Source organism: Urocampus carinirostris, chromosome 20, assembly GCF_059441175.1.
Source record: "Urocampus carinirostris isolate Australia breed hairy pipefish chromosome 20, RoL_Ucar_1.0, whole genome shotgun sequence".
Taxonomy (NCBI): Eukaryota; Metazoa; Chordata; class Actinopteri; order Syngnathiformes; family Syngnathidae; genus Urocampus; species Urocampus carinirostris.
The window spans coordinates 20398935-20418467 of record NC_142368.1 but is presented as its reverse complement, the minus strand read 5'-3'; the positions used below and the strand labels follow the sequence as shown (position 1 = coordinate 20418467).

The following is a 19533-nucleotide window of genomic DNA, read 5'->3' as shown; positions in this document are numbered from 1 at the left end:
ATCTACAGCTAGAAAAAAGCAATATAGTATTTGTAAAAAAAAAAAAAATACCTGATCTTATTGGTGCACTCGAAGCAGGAACACAGACTGAATAATAACAATTGTCATGGCAAGGATCAAGAGAAGGACTTTTTCTAATTGGGTTTCTTTCTACCATTGCATGGGACTTGCATAGAAATCTAGACTGGCCTTCTGAGCAGTTAGGGAACAGATTACGACACAAACGCGGACTTCCATCCACCTAAGCTAGGAAACTTACGTCTTCCCAAAACTCAATTAAAGAAGATGAAGATGAGGAATAAGAGTCCTAAAGCAAGGACGTAAAAAGATAAATGCGGCAAGATGGTCGAAAAATCTCAAGCAAAAATATTGAGATGATGGAATAATAGCTGTCACATGCAACACTCACATCAAACTGGTCGAGCGTTGAGGTGGGGGCGTTAAGAAAAGCTAGGAAGGAATTTTGGGAATCCTGGTGCTTGACACCTGAGGACACACGGCATACAAAACAAGCTCATTTAACAAAAGAAAACTCAAAAGCTTCATGTGATCATGTTTAAATCATTTGTGTGTTAACTCCTGACTTCAAAAAATAATAGCAATTGATGGTTTTATTTTGCACATATTTCTTTGATCATTTGAACTCTATATTTTAGTCATAATGACTTCATTTGCATCATGTTCGTCACAGTCTTTGTCATCATGGCATCAGACAAAAATTGCGATTGAACATAACGACATATAATCGCACCTCTTCTTAATCGCAGTTCTTCCGTCTCTTTCTTCAGCCTATCGATCTCTGCCAGGAGCTCCTGATTTTTACTTTGCACATCCTGCAGTTTGCTGCCATGGGAAGAGACAAGCGAGATTTTACCAGGTGCGATCTTAAAGAGAAAACTCACCTGGAGGAAAACAAACCATTCGGTCGAAATGTTGTCCGCCTTGACCTTGTTGAGCTCGTCTTGAATGCCCTGTTTTGCTCTGATTTCGGCATCTAAGGCCGATTGCAGTTCTAACCGGGCGGACATGTCCAACTTAGCAAAGCGACGCATCTTCCAAGGCATGTCCTGCGGCAAATTGAGAAAAATCCGGGAATTAATGAGCATTGTTTTTGAGTTTATTGTGAAAGGTAAAACAAAGTCAAATTAGTGCTTTACAGTAGCTTTGGCTCCTAGGCTGGTGTTGCGCAGGCCCTCTAGCTCTTCCGTCATCTTTGTAGCCAAAGCCTGCAGGTAGCCGCGAGCGTCTTTTTCATCACTCACCCTGCGGGAGACACATTTCCTTTTTAAGGGACAATTATGATAATTCTCATCAATTTGCAGGGAATGATCCAACATTAAATTCCACTTTTCACTTGACCTGTTGTCACATCCACCAAGGGGCAATAAAAATTCCAAACTTGCCCTTTAAATTTGTGACTGGGTCCATACGCGTGTGACCGAGCAACTGGCATTGGGTCAGCTGCAAAGGGAAGCAATTTGAGAGCAGGAGGGCGGCTCATGATCCCCACAGGTATGCAAAAAATGCAGCATGAACAATGAGCTACAATCCGATACATTGCGCATGGATGCAAAAAAAAAAAAAAAAGGAATCCAAATAATAGGACATGGTAACAGTGATCAAAACTGCTTTGTAAAATGTTTACATGGCTAAAAAAGTAGAATAGTGTCTAATCAGAAAACAGTAGGAGTCAATCAAGTGCCCCACCTGGTGATCTTTCTCCTATGGTGGTCCAGTGCTTTTCTATCAAGGGATTTTATGAACACAAAAGAGGGATTTGTTCTGTAGCTATTATAATCTTGGACAGATCACATTCTTGGGAAGCCAAGAATTATATAGGTAGGGTTTTGATTTAAATGCGTGTGACTTGAGGTAAGAAAAGGGCCAAAGTACATTTTTATGTTCATTGCCTGTAAAAACTTGTGTATGATCTGACCATTGAATTATTTCAGTAATCTGGGCCTCCCAGTGAGCAACGCTCTCCTTTTTGTCGGACATCTCTCGCATTTCGTCCTCCAGTTGCCGGTTGGAGACGCTCACCTTCTCGAACATAGCCGTCAGCTGAGGAGAGAAACAAGAAGATGATCTCAAGAATCAGCAGCAACCGACAAAAAACGTCTGTCATTGGACCCAAATCACTAAATTGACTGGCATCATTGTACATCAAATATTTTGGAAGGTCTTGTACAAACACATAATTAACATTGTTTAAGGGCCATTCTTAATCCATTTGATGTGCGTTGTGCAAGAGGGTGTAACCATGGAGACAACAAAACACAAACTTCTATTGTTTAACAGAGTGCCTGACTGAGTGTGCACATTTTATTTCTGTCTGGTTTATCGAAGAGGTGTGACGTAACACGGTAATGTCAGAGGGTTTCCCGGCTCGGGAGCAATCAAGGCAAACTTTTTTTAGGGTCAAGGGGTAAACACTGACCGGATGTTAGCTAATTATTTTAGCTGGAGCATCACAATGGGGGAAAAATATGGAAAATTATCTTGCAGTTATAATGTGATGCTTTCTTTCGACCTGCAGTCGTCAAGTCTTGGCAAATGTGACCCGAGCAATTCATAACACATTTTCTTTGTAATCATTTCCACACTTCTTCCAGATGTCAAGAATACTGCTCCCCCTTTTTTGGATCTCTCAAGAACCTTTTTTGGGATTCAATATTAGAGTTTAGTGTCATTCCACCGCACGGGCGCTTCTCTGTGTGCTGTAGACCAATGTTTTTTTTTAATTTTTGGCATCAGGAGAGAGGAGGGGGAAGAAGTGAAGGAATGTGATAAAACATTTGGGCCAGCTCAGAGAGGTTTCCTGAGGTTATGGACTGATTCAAAATGGCTAAAGCATGAGATAAGCATGAGTTCTTTTGTTTTAGGTGCACCCATGGACTTGATCTTACCTTATCTAATTCGTCTGACAACTTTTTGTTTTCTTCAGTCAGTAGCACCTTCTCCCTTTCGTACTTCTGTTTGTAATCATTCTCAAACTCATCTCGCTCGTTTTGACTGTGGAAGAAAATAAACAGACTCTTAACTCGTCGGCCCCTTTCAAACAATTGGATGATTAACACTGCAGATTGGATTTAAAAATGAATTTGTTATGTAATTTCTTTGGGCGTTGCAGTATATAGCTTATCGACCTACAATATGTCATCTCTCCAAGACTTCAGAACAAGAGTTAGGTCAAGCAGAAGCCCTGCAATGGACCAGCTGGTGTACTAGTTTTTAAGTTGTCTAACCAACAAAGTTCACAATTTTTTCCCCTGATTACTTCAGGCCATAGTGCTACACTAATTGTGTTGCAACATTCAACAATTTTAAGTGTTTTCCTTCAATAAAGAAGTATTTATTAGTATTTTTAGTAACGTATTTCAGGGCCGGGGGAAAAAAAATGTAGAATTTTACACATATCTACAGGTAATCTATTCACGTTAACTCCACTCCAGATAAAATGTGAAAACTATTTGAAGGTTAAAGTAGGTAAAACTCTAGTGAGACGCAGCTCAAACTAAAACATATGGATTAGGAACTATCAGTTAAGATCAATAACTGAAAATTAAAAACAAACAAACACAGCAGGTGACGTAAAAATGTTTTCTATTTCACAGGCGAGCAAAACAATGTTTTCATGAGTGCCATTCCAATTAGGTTAGAACTTTGTGTAATTATTGAGGTCATTTTGTATCGTTTTCAAGTTGATACATCTTTGCAAATATCAAGCATATACGAGTGCCAGAAAAACCCAAATAAATATCCAAATTCTTGACTACATTTTACTTGACAGTGCTGTGTGATTCAAATTAAAATGCCAAAACAAAAATAAAAAAATTTAAAGTTGAGAATGGCTGTCAGTATTATTGAATTAACAATTAGGTTTCTCCCTTGGACCTAATGGATTAACCAACTGTACATGAACTCATTAGAAATGGTAAACATGGATTTACTACAGCAGCATGAATAAATAAGCCCTTGTTCCCCACAACTAATGCCAGAATCACAGTTTTCAGGAATTCCTTGGCGTGTGGACAAAAAATTGCTCAAAAGTGGGATTGTTGGTCCGTTTCTTAAAAAAAATGTATTCAGTTTTAACTTGATGTCATGCGGTCAAATCAATTCACAAAGCAGTTTTTTTCTCTGCAACGTGTAAAGCAAGGAAATGGAATGGATGCATTCACCAGACAGAGATTTAAATAAATATAAAAACATGTATTTTCACTTGGACAACTTATACAGACAGCTCTGCAAAACCAATACACATTAACACTGTAACAAAATCTGCACAAAGTTGTCACTAAAAAAGAGGGGGCATAAATCCAATGACAGTAAACACAGAAAAGAGGAAAAATAAGAAAAAAATGAAAGACCTCTCTCTTCGAGTCTTCTCGAGCTTGTCTTGGAGAATGTGGATTTCTTTCTGGAGGCAGACATGTTGGCTTTCAGCGTCGTGGAGCTCCTTGCGCAAAACCTTCAGCTCGGTGCTGTGTTGTGCCTCCTGACGTGATAATTCCTCCTCGTACTGATGGCTCTTCTTGTCCAGGTCCCCCCGCAAACGCCCCATTACCTGCGACGGGCCGGATGAGGACAGGCCGGCAAATGTGCCAATTTGTTTTCCCTGAGGGAGAAAAACGGTAACCTGAGATAAGGCGGAAGAAAGTCCCAACACATTCAGACTTAGTTTTAAGCTTTGTTTGTGTTTTTTAATCGGACAGGCTAACAAAATATGTGATGGCATTTTAGAGGCAAGGTGAAGTTCAGGACTCTCACCTTCAACTTTTGCAGCTCATCCTCCAGCTGGCGGGTGTACTGCTCATTACGTTCCTTTATCTTCCTCTCTTTAAATGCCTCTGCTGTGCACGTCTCCATCTGCGTCTCCATCTGATTAAATCCGTACACATTTATTAACATCAATGACTTTGAAAAGAGCTAATGCTGATTCATCACCAGCACGTTCCACACATGAAACAATGTATGTATATCTGCACAACCAATAGTAGGAGTAGTGGAGTGAATCCGGCTAAAATTACACAAGAGAAGCTCAGGTTTTGCTAGCTACAACAGGGAATCTACTCTACCTCTTTCTTAGCCTTCTCAGCCTTTCGCACCTCAAGGCGCATGGCCTCAATTTTCTGATTTTGACTCTCCATCTCCTCCACTTTGTCACGCAGCTGCCGAGACAATTGCTGCTTTTCCGACCTGTGTTGCGGGTCAGAAGATGCAGTTGATGCTCAAAGTTAGAAGTGTGAAAAGAAAATTCTCTATATTTTTTGCCTTAATTTGGTCTTTTTGGGCACTAGTTGTCAACTGTGTTTTATTGAAAACATATCAAAATAAAGTATATTAAAAATACATTTGAGTGTGTTTCTTGTGTGTCTATACCTGAGATCTGACAGCCCCTTGTTAAATTCAGAAAACTCATGCATCGCCATTTTTCTCTGACCATGAGCTTCTTTCAGGTCCTTTGACTGCAACTTTAACTTCTCATTGGATTCCACAAGGTCCTTGCCACAAATATGAAAAGTAAACGTTACAAAAAGATGCAATTGATGAGAGAGTCTTCATCGGAATACTGTTGTGGGAACAATGAGACCTGTTTTTATACTGCGGTCCTACCTTCATCAGGTCATCGTTGTCTTTGGTGAGGCTTTTTATTTGTTTCTCTAAAATCTTAACATGTTTAGATGAATCCTCAAGTTCTCTGCGAGCCATGGTCACGTCTTCGAGTTGTTTTTCCAGTTTGCCCGAGTCTGTCATACAAATGTAGTTAGTAAGATAAAAGTATAAAAAAACCGACTAGATGTACTATTGGAATTTAATTCTGCCAGTAAACCCTACCAGCGATTTGTTTCTTGAGGATGTCAATCTCAGTCTTAAGACTCCTGATCTCAACCTCCTTGTTTGCACTCAAAGGGCCTTCACTCATAGAAGGGTGCTTGTGTGTTTGGACCGTCTTGGTTAGATCTGTAATGCAAACAGATCCTTGAACTAACCCATTCAATCTGCTGTGTATACTTGACCTCTCCTCGTTCACCTTGGACTTTTCGGTTCAGTTCGAGTTTCTCCTGTTCCAGGCGGTGGATCCTTCTCTCGTAGGCCTCCATTGCAAGACTGTCCTCGAAGCCGCGCTGGACATTTTTGTCCAGTTTTGCCTGACCTCCCTTGCCTGCCTCAGCTGACAGCTGCCGGAGGCAACCCCTGTCAGAGAAGGAGCTGGAAAAGAGGGAAATTGTGGCTAAGCAGTCGGATGAGCATTTTGATGTGTATGTTTATAATTACCGTAAATTCCGGACTATAGAGCGCACCTGATTATAAGCCGCACCCACCACATTTTAAGAGAATAATCGCTTTTGGACTTACACAAGGCGCACCTGTATATAAGCCGCATGCGCCCACATTAAAACATGTAACATTATCACAAGTTTAACCCAAACCTGACTTTGAGTCCCGCGATTGTAACTGATTATAAAGTACACAGTCCAATAACCACAGCCGGCAAAATGACTGCAAAATGATACCGGTACTTAAGGTTTGATGCAGACGTGCAGAGTCCAGGTCCCGTTGAAAATAATCCAAGGAAAAAAAATGTATACTTCCAAAGGTAAGGGTGGGAAAAATATATATCCACTATTGTCCGCTGCGTCCACAAACACGTCTCACCTTTACTCCACTTCCCGTCAGCCCCCGTGGTTTTTGCCCCTTCTTTTTGTTTCGCCCGTGGAAAACATATCAGAATAAGTCTCTAAAATAAATACATTACAAAAATATACAGTTGCAAATACATATTATACACGGTTACACATATTTACAAAGAAAGACTGTACACTGAGTTTCCAAAGCTTTAATAATAATATTATAACTTTCATCCCAAACCGTGCCTGTGAAGGGTAGCAAAACGCTACTAGAAACACGCTCGCAACACAGTAAACGGCTCTGTTATAAAAACATACCGTACTTGTAGTATTGTCGAGAAAAAATGTTAAAACCTCACATTGTTTATTGGCTGTTAATAGTGTCAATAAAATTGTTCAAAAAAAACACCAGTCCTCATCTTCCCCCTTATAACTGATGTCATCAAAATAGTCTTCCCCAGTATGAGAAAGAGACTGTGGCATATAGACGTCGTCCCACGCTCCCTTATTCAAAAACACGCTAGCAACACGCTCGCAAAGTAAAGTTTACGTGCAGTAGCTCTGTTTCCTTCTTTATCGGACTGCTCGATTGCATTTAGCTTGAAAGCTGCGTCATGTGCCTTTTTTTTGCAAATTGCATGGTGAGGATATTTCTACGCTAATTTAATTTGTGCACAAGCTATGAAGTTGCAGTCTTCCTCGGCGCATATATTCCACCGGTCTAAATCTTACCTTCTGTACTGGAGCGCTGCTGGCGGATGTTAGAAAAATTACATAAATTGGCCGCATCACTGAATAAGCCGCAGGGTTGAACGTTTGGGGAAAAAGTAGCGGCTTATAGTCCGGAATTTACGGTGTTTGCACGTTTTATAGTGCAATAAAAATAAAGATGACAAAAGCATGATTTGACAAGAGTTCAGATAATTCAAACCAGGTAACATCATCTTTACGAATAGAGTTTGAGTAGTGGAAAAAGGTGAAAGAACTAGATAAACCGAGTCTATAGCGCTGGGAGAACTGCAGGAACAAAACAAGTGGAAAAGACCGATATCACTGAGCCTTAAAGAGATAAAGGCGTCTTTCCCACAAAAATAACTTATTAGAATGTGACCATTAATTTAGTAGGGAATATATTTTTCCATATACATTATACATCAATTGAACTGCTGACTTACCATTTACTAGTGTAAGTGAAGCCAACAAAGGGTAAGTGGTGTCCAGAAAAGGCAGTGTGAGAGGGAGGAGGCATGGTTTCCTGGAGGGAAAAAAACACACCCATGAGTTTAATGCTAAATGAAAAAGTTGTCCCTCCCTGTGCAGCCACTGCCTAAGAGAAACTCATTTTTAAGGAACCGGGCCAAGTTGAGGTCCACAACTGTTGGTCTAGACAGCTTTTTAATGCAATTATACTGTTTTTGTTTCTCTTGCCAGGCTACGTTGTATTGGCCTCAAATAAATTACAGATGACTAGAAAAACAGGGGTCTTCGAAAGACAATTACTTTTCAGTTGACCGACATTTACCGAGTTTTTGAGCGAGTCGTCATCCACATCAAAGTTGGAGGTATCTGTGGGACTGCTGACTTCAGGAATGTAAGGAGCTTCACACAGGCGGATATTGTCCCAGTTAATGCCTGAGAAGCAAATTAAATAAAAAATAAAAATGGGGAAAATATATTCTTACTGAGAAATGCAAGAGTTCTTAATATTAATGCTGTGATTTAGAAATCATTTGTACCAGAAAAGAAGGGATGCTGCTTAAAATCTTCAATCCCATTTTGTCCTATTCGGTACTCTCGACTGCAAATGAGCCGACGAATGAGATCTTTTGCTTCTTCTGAAACTACATATGTTATCTGTGGTGGGAATTGGAATCGCTCCTGGGGGAAAAAAAATCTTGATTAGTGCAAGAGTAAGTCAATATTGGTTCCTGTGAAATATTCTTACCTTGTGGTTCATGATTTTTCCATACGTTTCTACGAGGGACTCGGCATAGAAGGGAGTCTCTCCATATAGCATTTCATACATGCAGACACCAAGTGACCACCAATCACACTCGGGTCCGTATTTGCCTTTCCCGTCCTCCATGGCCTGGAGAATTTCTGGAGAAATATAGTCTGGTGTCCCCACAGCCACTGAGGACTGGACCTGCAGTGGCCAACGCAAGATAAAGTATGTCAAAAATGTTTTTTATTTTTTTGTTTGCAGCAGAATTTGGGAGAAATCTTATACCGTTCCATCCTCCATGAGCTTGAGGCAGGAGCCAAAGTCCGCCAAGCGGATGTGGCCATTTCTATCCAAAAGGATATTGTCTGGCTTTATGTCCCTTAAGGAAGATTGAGAAAGCAAATAATCAAATAATGAACTGAAGCAATAAAGCACTCCTCTAAATAAAACAAAGACAATTAAGATTGCAGCACAAATACCTCCAGCTGTGTACCCATGCACACAGACACATATCATCGACCAGCTTTCCCAGCAGTGAATGCTAAGCTAACTCGAGGCTAGCTACTCCAGTTAATTGGGCAAGTGTGTCACAGGACTCCTGTGGTCTTAAAGAGCAACCCAGGGACTAGAATAGAGGGAGGTAAGCTCTTCTAAGACACACCATCCATCTGGGAGGGCCATCTGGTTGCAGCCTGACAATAAACACGCACGCACGCACACTCACATACACACACACAGGAAGCCGCACAGACAAGGATGTTTCACATGGATTTCGGCAAGCAATTGTTCTTACTGTATGAACTCTGGTACCACTTGACACAGGGGAAGAACACTGAACGCTGTTCAGCGTTTTACTGTGACAAATGATTATTACTGTCAAATATTGTAAATCAGTGACTCAAATTCTCACATGGTCCTGATCAATAATAAAACAAGGCCTGATCAAGAACACACAGACAGCCACCCTCCACAGTAGTACTATTCCAGTCAAAACAGATCACTATCATCACACAAGAACTAGCCCATTATGCGACTAGAAATAGTCATCACAGATCTCCCACTAGCTGTCCACACATGGAAACACTTCCTAGGTCAACCCCCACATTGACTCTCTGACTCTGGCAGGAATGGCCTTTACACAAAGGCACACCCGACAGATGTGGTTTTAGGCAGCACCAAGCTAAAGGGAGTTTGGCTATTGACACATTTGTCAGCACCCTCTGTGAGGCCAGTGAACACTGAGTGGACACGTGCACACTCATTTGACTAAACCTCGTTTAGGATTCACAAAGCCAGATATTCTAACATTCAGTGTCAAACATTTATGTCTAAAGTTCATTCCAAACCAAAGAACATATATTCCTTTTTGTATTCAGCAGGAAAAAAAGCTGTCGATGCCATTAACTGCACATGATTCATCACAGGGAGCTTATGAATGGAGGCAGGCGAAAATGATGGCATGCCAGATCCACAAAAATTCAACTCTAACATCAACCTCATAATACCAAACACATCTGACCAATGCAGTATTTTATGTTCACTCTCTTTTAGCCCACATCAAGAGTATCCAGGTCTCATGGCTAAGAAAAGCTAAGAAATGGACCACAAATGATTCCAGAAGAATGTGAAATCATCCACCCCATTAGCAATTCCTCGGGGGCAGCCTAGTCAGAATATCACTGCTCTAAATTGGGACCAAAACCATGGCGATTGCAAATCAGAACCTAAAAGATCGTTGGGGGGAGAGAAAGTATTTTTTGGGACGGGGGCGCTTTTCCTGGCTTTTTAAATAGGAAGCAAGCATTGGCTCATGTCAACATGCCACTACCAAGATGAAAACACAAACGATCGTCTTGATGTTGCCAAACACGCATAAACGTGCAAGCTCCCATGTACGCATGTCTGCACACTTCCTCAAACAAGACCAGCCGGTAAAACATAAAACCCCCAGGGTATATATATCTCTTGCTGACCGCGTCTTTTACGAAAAATGTGATTATCTTATGAGAGCATGGACATAAAAGGAAGAGGAGCGGATGAGCTCAGGGTCAGTACATATAAAACGTGAAAGGGATTTGATGCAAAACACTTTAATTCCCTTACATTCATTTTCCCTGTGTATCAAATTCCTAACAGTTGGGTTATTTCAAAAACAGTAATGGGCTGGGGGCATTCCAATTTGTGTTACTGGAGAACAAGGATTGCACTAATAACCCCATGACAGACTGGAAATCGTCTCCTATGAAATGTCCTGTGCAGCTGTCACTCACTAAAGGACACAAGAGCCAAACACGAGATTTACAATCCCTCAGTGTGAAATTAGTAACCCGATGTTACTTCATTGTTGTGGTAAAGGGCAAGTAAGAACACAGAACTTTTCTTTTGTGACAAGGTCAATGTTAGCGTTTGTGGATAAGCCATACAAGTGTGCAAATACTTAAAAGCCTGAAACTTAATTTAAGCTTACTTTGTGCTAATATTGACAGCAAACTTGGCAAGCCCTCTAGGAAAATGTGAAAGTACTTTCCAGGCCATGTTTACATTGTACATTTTGTACTAGAGGGGGTGTTCACACTTTAAAAACAAGCTATATTGTTCAATGTATAGTGTATATTGAATAATTGAAATCCCAGTTGCAATTTTTAGTGCCAAATCAATTTTATGCAATACAATTTTGTCTGGTGTGGGATTCACCAGCAAATTTTTTGACCAATTTGATGGGAAGGTTTGTAGAGTACATCAACCTTCAGTCGTTGCCTAGTTCTCCGATTGAATCTGTGGCCGTGACTGTGATGTGTCCTATGAGAAGAGATGGGAGTTTCATCCGATGAAAGACAACTCGCTCCTCACCTGTGTACATAGTGCAGCTGGTGTATCGAGTCAATAGCGAGCACCATTTCAGCCACGTAGAATTTGGCCATATCCTCTGGCAATCGGTCCTCGAATTTACTAAGCAATGTTAGCAGGTCACCGCCCACGTAGTAGTCCATGACCAGATACTAAAACAACAGAGGTTTGTATTAATCAGTGACAGAAGATAAAAAAAGCAAGTCTTATTACTTGACAGTAAAGCAAGAGGATGTAGGTGATGCAAAAAGAGTTATTTCCATTATTAGTTGACTGGAAGGGCAGTGATGTCTTGTCTTAAAAGACTTTGGGAGTGTCTCGAGTGAAGTATTTGTTGTGACAATAGAGGAAATGGAATGGCAAGCAGTCCCGGCATTTGAACTCTGGGTCGCAGACATAAAGGATAGACGTTCCCTAGACTGGCAAATGAAGGCTACGGTGTCACAATTGAAGGTGTGCGAGTATCACTCTTTTAGATTAAAGTTACATCTGTGTCCATTGATACTTGCGTTGTTTGACTTCCTGCAATTCCTGGCTAGGGCGTGTGAATGTGCCGGTCAGCAGCTGCCCTATGGTGGCCTAGCCTTGCATTCCAAACATGGATTGCAGTATGAGTTGGTGAAAGTGGCAGATACTACAACTCCGTGCAAAGGGGCAAAAATTAGCAAAGACTGACTGTGACGCGGCAGTTAATATAACCTACCAAATTGTTATCGTCCTGAAAGGCGTAGTGAAGAGTGGTAATCCACTGGGAGTCTCCATTGACCAAGACATCTCGCTCTTCTCGAAAGCAGGCTGTCTGGAGAAAGAGAACACAGATTTTACAATCTCCAAAAGGACATTTAGACAACTGTAGGTGAAACAAGATTTGTGCTCGGCTGCGCCTCAACAGACTGTGACAATTGTTGAAACTTACCTCTGCTCGCTTCAGCATTTCCCACTTGTTTAGAATCTTCATGGCAAAGACTTTATCTGTATTTTTCACCTTAACGACTGCAACCTGTGCACAGGAGTGCAAGTGAAAATGAATAAAAAGTTTATAAGATTCACAATGTATCCTACCATACTTAATAGGTCTCTGGAGGGAAAACTAAGATGCAAAACTAGCTGTTAAGAACCACAATGCAAGCCCTGTTCTTCATATTATGTCAAGTGTTCTCTAAAAAGTCCAGAAATTAATACATTTAACCTGTTGTGCACATTCTAAAGTTTTTCTAGGGCTTTAAAAATCATTCAGTAGATAAATCAAATAGTCAAAGAGAAAGTATTACGTAGAAAACTAGTAATGGGATTAACATTGTGCTACTCTAAGTGGCTCACTTTATACTTTTTTTCTAAATTCAGTTTTACAAATATGACAATGTGAGACAATGTATGTCCCCCACTGAGGGGGGAAAGATAACGATATAAAGTTCTGAATTTCAAGGAAGGTTTTGGCCACAGAGACATGAAACTGCAAAACAATCAACAGGTAAAAGGAACTTTTGTGCTCATGCAATTGTTGGAAGGAAGTTGACTTGCACACAATGGAAAAATATATATTTATAGAAACTAAAAGCCATTTCAGGTGGATTGCCTCAAACATGAAAAACAAATCACTTCCTTACATTAATGGAAATCATGTAAACTTTTTTTTTTTTTTAGAAATTCTAGGGTGAGGTAATAAATCTGGTGTCTTTATTAACTCTTCTCCCTGAAATTCGATCTGCGAACTCAGTGGAAATGTTTAAATCTAAGCTTAAAACACACTTTTATTCTCTAGCATATGGATAACCTATAGTTTATGTTGACAATATCGGTATATCTTTGTATTATTTGTCCTCATGTAGGTTTTAGATCAGGTGATAGTGTCGTAATAGTCTGTCGTTTGCAATAATCTGTGGTCTGTGCAGCCCTTTGAGACTCTGTGATTAAGGGCGGCACAAATAAACATGACTTGACTTGTCTTAGAGTGTTAACAAACCGGTCTGCAATGTTAAAAAAAATACTGACACTTTCACCATTTTTGTCAGAGAAAAAAAAAGACCTTCTGAAACACACCATACAAAGACAGAACCAAACAGAAGCCAATGCGACAACCGGGTATGTAGTCTATTAAATGAGCGGGGGAATGTTGTTAATGCAATACAATAACATTCCTGCAGTGTTTGGATCCTTCCATAGAGGGAAGGGAGAAAGAAGAGATTTCGACTGGGGGAGCGCGCACAATCCTTGGCAACGCCTAACTGTTACTGGACTCTCATCCTCACTTAACTGGCTTCTTGTTCCCTTAACCCCCTCACATACCCCCATGAATTATCCAGTTATCTCTTTTTCGTAATTATTTGTTCAAAGTATACTCAATGGCATTTTGTTTACTGACTGAACCAAATTATTTGCCAGTGGTCAGCAAAAGTAATCTTGTTTGGATTTTTATACATAATTTATAATCTTCCCGGAGTCAGTCAATAAAATGATTCTCACAAATGTTCCCATCTTATTAAACCTGCTGAAATCCTTTTTGTTTAAACAATTGGCTATCCTTTTACATAAGCAGAATACAGAGTCTTGAAGGCATTATCTTGGCACGTGTGTTGGCAGTGAAAACACTCTTAGGTCACATCATCTCCACTGTTGAGAACTCCTAACTCTCATCTTTCTTTATCGCACCACACTCAGCCCCAACCGGCCCATTAATGCTTTAAAGGCAGAAGTGGGCCAGTGGTCCGTTCATCATATCAGCTCTGCAAACACGTGTACTTGAACTGTCAAAAATAATGAAAGTACAGAATCATAAAACTGTAAATTCAGAGCGCTCTTTAACCACTCTTGACGTCAGTTTTGTCCCGTTATTCTACATCTGGACAACTTGTCCTTTCCAATACCTTAAAGGATTTCACTCACAGCAGGGGCTCATTTTAATGTGATTTTATGCCTTTGGAAAATGTATACTCACTTCATCTATTAGCGTTAATAAAAGCTGTTCAAAAGTACATTAGTCTGGTATTTAATTGTATGGAACATACGTGAATGCATTGGCGTCTGACCAAAATGTTTGGGGAAAAAGGGCCTCAATAACCTCAAGTGTTCAAATCGCTGCTACGCATGCCACCAATTAGAGCGGCATATTATGATAATCAAAACCCTATGACCTCACAATGTGCAACATTTGGGTTGGCATACAGCATCATGGTGTGGTATGCTGGGTGCACGGCTGCAGACAGGAGGAACTTAGTGAGACAGTCACGCATCCCAGAAAATCATTGGCTGCTCTCTGCCCAGTCTGCAGAACATTGACAACTCTCACCATCAAAACGTTATCCTCTTCATTCTGGAGTTCCAAATCAGATCTCCATGGAAACAATGTACACTACGTAGTAATCAGTGACAATAAAGATAATTCTATTCTAATTCCGGTCACTGATAATGTGGAGGTAATAGCATAAAGATCAACAGGGGCCATGTTAATGCTGTCAATGTAATGTTAGGGCAATGTAGCGCCTTTTTTGCTAGTGCCAACATAACTCAGAACACAAGGCTGAAAAAAACGCACACAGGAGACACATGACTCATGCATGCACATTCCAGAGGTAGTTGCACAAGCTCCAGTTAAGGCATTGTATCGGTATTATACAAGCAACTGATAGGTGTGCCCACATATGTCTCCGTCAGTCACTGTTTTTGCTATTTTTTTAATCAAGTGACAAAGAAATTGAAATGTGACTGCTGAGTAATTACCCATCAGTTTGCAGATGCCTTTTCCCAAATATTGTTTGGATTCTCTACGCTCCGATACTGGTCCTTTTAACATTCCCTTGCATTGACATAATCAGCTGAAACCCAATAACAACTGTCTTCAAACCTCATATACATACACACAAACAAGGAAGCAAAAAAATGAAGGTGGTATTTGGCAGTAGGTTTCACTGGCACTGTAATCCTGGGAAGTGAGAAATGTCAAATGTCCTTTCATGAGTCAAGTCACGCTCGGGGAGAAGCTTAGTACACCACACTACTGCTGCAATGCAAGAATAAACAACCCAAAACTTTTAGTGTTTTAAATTCTAGGTACAGGCTTTTGGAAGAAAAGCTTGGGATCATATCGCAGAAGAGGTTTTTAAATGCTTCAAACGGACTCATGACACCTGTTTTCTAAACAAGAAAAGGGGGAAAACCATAATTGCAGGTTGTGAACGTCTATGCTCCTAGTTGGCGTTGAGTGCATGAATACAGAAGAAAAATTACCTCTCCAAAAGCTCCTCGTCCAATCACTTTAAGGATTTCAAAGTCTTCCTTGTGTAGCCGCATCTGCTTCACTTTGGATGTAAAGGGTTTTGCTGTAAGAATGAAAAAGGGAAAACAATACTTAGAAAGAGCCTTTTAGTTAATTCAAAGCCAGACAAAAATATTCATTTAATAGGTTTTTTTAGTTTAATAAATTAGCATTTATTTCATATTGTGACCAGACTACAAGTTTAACGCCAACAAAATTGGTTGCATTGATAAAATTATTGAATAGTTTTTGGGACCCAAAATATCAAATTTAAACTGGCAAGGCAATTAAGCCTAAAATGATGCTGCTATAATGTCATTGTACTAGTTTTCATGTCATTGCACTATATTCTCACAACAGAGGCTAGTCTGCAAGCAATACCATGGAAATGTTGCTAATGTTTCATAATATTCACTTTTTTTAATCACGTGTTTATCAGTGACATTAAAGACAATTCAACTTATAGGGATCTAAATGCAATAGGAACTTACAAAGAACAATGAAAATTCAGCAGTCTCTGATTTATTAAACACTATTATTTCACAGAACCACTAGTGTTCCGGAAAAATGACATTTTCATGCAGTGGAATCAGGGCAATGCCTTTGGACAAACTAAAAGTCAGTCAGTGCTCACTCTGAGAAGAGTCATGAGAAGGCTGAGATAAGAGTAGAATCAAAGTGTAAATATTAAATTAAAAAAAGGTCTATAAAAGTGAGCAATTGTGTAGCTATAAATATTAATAAGGTAAAATCAATAGACAGGCACAACCAAAACCAAATAAACAAATGTTGAGGTTTTGATCATTGGATTTGGAATATTGCAAGTGACCTAAAATACATTTTGAATCACCCAAAAACAGAAGCCCATCACATGGCAATAAACCAAAATGTTAAAGTAAGAGCACGGCTTTGATGCCAGATAAAGCAACATCAAAGTTGTATCGTAAAAAATATGATTACAGAAGAGTAACTGTTTTGTGGTTGGCAGCAATCCCATTCCGCTTCATGTGGCACAGTTGCATCATGTTTAAATTCAAAAGGGCTGCTGAAAAAGTCAAATCGAATTCATCACGAACATATGGAGTGTGTGATGTATTCAGTTTGGATTCCAATTTGGCAGTGCAGGGAAAAAGAACCCTAAAATTCGGAGGAATATATGCGATGAAAAAAGATGAACGAAGAATAGCAAGGCCCTGTCAGAATCTTTCCTCTTGTTTTGCAGCTAGAGTAATGTTGCGAGATAAATGATCATTGCCAAGGATGACAAATTTGATTTACTCACATTGTGTGGAAGTGAAAGTTCCGTTATAGCAGACAATCTTGGACACACTGTCCTGTTTTTGTCTTCTACACAGAACGAACAGCAAGGCATTCAACGATTGGAAAACTTAATACCTTACATCAGTGGCAGCATTTGACAGGAATGCTTAATTGCAGGGCAGACTGTTTTAATTCTACCACTTAAAAAAAACAATAATAATGATAGAATTTCCATTCAGATTATACATCAAAGTAGAAGAGCGTGTTCTTTGGGAAATGTTCCATTTTCCAAGTCGGGCCCTGTCAACACACCACACTGAAAAAATAATGAAACCCCTACAAATTGTAAATAAAGCAAAATCTCCTCCCCTGGGGCATCCTATATTGGCATAGGCCATTGGGGACAGCCATATCAATAAATGCGAGAAGTCCACATCAATTATTCAGCACTGAGCAGAAGGGTCGTACATGTTTATTGCCTCATTCCCACCATCAGAACGGTCATGAAGACAAATATCAACCTTTGACTTTGCTGTTGCAGTCCTCCTCATCCTGGTATAAGGAGAATTTTACTTAATTGGGAAGACTACTGAGCGACCACTTTTCGCACACAAGCATCTTTCTCTAAAAGGATTCGACAAGGTCGTGCTCATCTCCGGTCATATTTTTCATCGAAACGATTTTCAAGGCACAGGGTAAAGGTAATAGAACAAGTGAAAGAAAGACTACTTAGTAGCTGTCTGCTGAGTCAGGAACTCCCCTACATGGGATGTCTTTCATCTCTAAGCCCACAGGTCCTAGCCGCAACAAAGCAAACATGCAAATATGTGTGCACATCCACCCGATTTGAAATTCAGCCAGGCGAGTGTTAAAGCAACAGCCTCAATTGAACTAGTTGTTTGCACAAATCCATGTCCATTGACTTGTTTCATACAATTTATTATTGGAATTATTTCTTACGGGTGTGACGCGACAAACTAACCCACATTTAGGCGGCAATCAATGTGTCTGCCTTCTAGCCACTGAATCAAACATGCTGGGCTTTTTTTAAATGAAAAGACAAGCAAATGTCATCCAGTATGTCATCCATCTGAACATACTCGCAAAAAAACAGGTAGACTCAAAAATAGCAACAGTTGCTATGACAAGGTGTGTCACAAACCCCTGGCAATGATTGGGAAACTGTCAATCCAAGCTCTGAGCATGACTGAAGCTTTTTGTTTGCATGAGGTTTTGCAAATGAGTGTGCAGCTGGTGACTCAAGATTGGAAAACGACAACACGTCAGTCACAAGCGATTTAACGTATTGCACTCTACATGGGAAAGCCATCTCGGAGCAAGCATGCATTTGTTAGGGTTACATTTGCAATCTACACAGTGAAAAATACACAAGCACGTCGACCACAGACGCCAGCAAAACTGGAAAAACACAAGTGATGCCAAACTTATCCATGGAGTGCTGCTAAGCGAAAACCCAGACCATTTACCCGGCCTATCCATCCTTATCACAACTAAAGCCATTTTTGTGCTGTTTCAGTAAGTGTATTTATTTTGAGCAAATGGCACACTTATGAGGCATTCCAGTGCATTTTTCTTGGCTCGGTTTGGTTCAAGTTGGCATGTAAACGTAACTGATGTTTCATTTTCTGCACAGCACCGCATGCAACTCAGACTAGAGCGGTCAAAATGAAAGCGTGTACGGACATGTTTTTGTATGTAATTGTCAGTCTTTCGCAGTGCTGGGCTGCTTCAGTAAATCACTGGAACCTCTGTCAGGTGTGTCAGTAATGCAACGTTTACTTTCTGCCTTTATGTGGAAGGTTAACAAATTGCTTTCCTTCGTCTGTCATTAAAGATTTCATTGATTAAACAACACTTTAGTTTATGTAATGTATACTACCGGAAAGAAACATACATGACTAAAACTACAAAAAGGATAATACATGATTTTCTCAGTTCTTGCTGTCAGTCTATTCCAAAACATCCTGTTTCAAGTGAATTTCAGTGTAGTAGGAAAAAATATATGTGCATGCACATGTATTTATGCACATTACAGCACACACACAAATTTCATCAAAACACTGTAGTCAGAGATTAATCGGCCATGGTAACTTGTTGTTCAGTTACTCATAGATATAAAGTGAATGCCTTAGTTGCATGCATCCACACATTTCACTAGCATCTTATGTTAATGACAATATAGACAATATTGAATCTTGAATCGTGAATGTCTATGCTTTTGGAAAGCCACGTATGAGCCATACTTGTGATCAGACGGCACCCAGCAATAGAGCACACTTTGAGAGCGAACCAGCACAGGACTTTGTTGATATTGAGGCACGGCTTAATTAAATCCTTTATTTAGAAATTCCATTGGAAAGACAACTATGATGATGATGATGTCCATGGGGAAGTAGCTAATAGAACATGATTGTGGGATAACAACAAGAAGTTCAAGAGGGAAAGCACAGACAGAGTAGCCAAAGCCTGGGAAAGCAGTCGGGTTCAACTCAGAACACAATCAAACACTGGACGATGCTGAGTGCAGCATGATGAGCCAGTGAGACCAGTCAGCAGTTGAGCCAGTTACAGTAAGT

At 40.1% G+C, this 19533-nt stretch overlaps 1 protein-coding gene and 1 long non-coding RNA gene across 4 annotated transcripts in view; one reads left to right on the top strand and one right to left on the bottom strand.

Annotated features, from left to right (window-relative positions):
• Nucleotides 1-19533, bottom strand: part of cdc42bpab (CDC42 binding protein kinase alpha (DMPK-like) b) — a 48599-nt gene that overhangs the window by 19695 nt on the left and 9371 nt on the right. For 2 of the 3 annotated variants that reach the window (XM_088324430.1, XM_088324431.1), the window contains exons 2-23: nucleotides 15649-15740; nucleotides 12341-12424; nucleotides 12128-12223; nucleotides 11428-11576; nucleotides 8863-8956; nucleotides 8578-8778; nucleotides 8369-8510; nucleotides 8155-8264; nucleotides 7808-7887; nucleotides 6035-6213; nucleotides 5839-5964; nucleotides 5617-5750; nucleotides 5383-5504; nucleotides 5079-5199; nucleotides 4771-4881; nucleotides 4371-4618; nucleotides 2907-3012; nucleotides 1937-2061; nucleotides 1158-1263; nucleotides 919-1067; nucleotides 752-843; nucleotides 410-486 (exon numbers count right to left, since the gene is read on the bottom strand). In XM_088324430.1, the coding sequence (XP_088180556.1) occupies nucleotides 410-486; nucleotides 752-843; nucleotides 919-1067; nucleotides 1158-1263; nucleotides 1937-2061; nucleotides 2907-3012; nucleotides 4371-4618; nucleotides 4771-4881; nucleotides 5079-5199; nucleotides 5383-5504; nucleotides 5617-5750; nucleotides 5839-5964; nucleotides 6035-6213; nucleotides 7808-7887; nucleotides 8155-8264; nucleotides 8369-8510; nucleotides 8578-8778; nucleotides 8863-8956; nucleotides 11428-11576; nucleotides 12128-12223; nucleotides 12341-12424; nucleotides 15649-15740 (2744 nt within the window). Of the gene's footprint in view, nucleotides 1-259; nucleotides 308-409; nucleotides 487-751; nucleotides 844-918; nucleotides 1068-1157; nucleotides 1264-1936; nucleotides 2062-2906; nucleotides 3013-4370; nucleotides 4619-4770; nucleotides 4882-5078; nucleotides 5200-5382; nucleotides 5505-5616; nucleotides 5751-5838; nucleotides 5965-6034; nucleotides 6214-7807; nucleotides 7888-8154; nucleotides 8265-8368; nucleotides 8511-8577; nucleotides 8779-8862; nucleotides 8957-11427; nucleotides 11577-12127; nucleotides 12224-12340; nucleotides 12425-15648; nucleotides 15741-19533 lie in introns of all 3 variants that reach the window. The other variant, XM_088324429.1, reaches the window with a different exon arrangement.
• Nucleotides 471-3777, top strand: LOC148346529 (uncharacterized). Its single transcript, XR_015848197.1, has 2 exons — nucleotides 471-877; nucleotides 1953-3777. It is a non-coding gene; the product is annotated as an uncharacterized LOC148346529 (long non-coding RNA).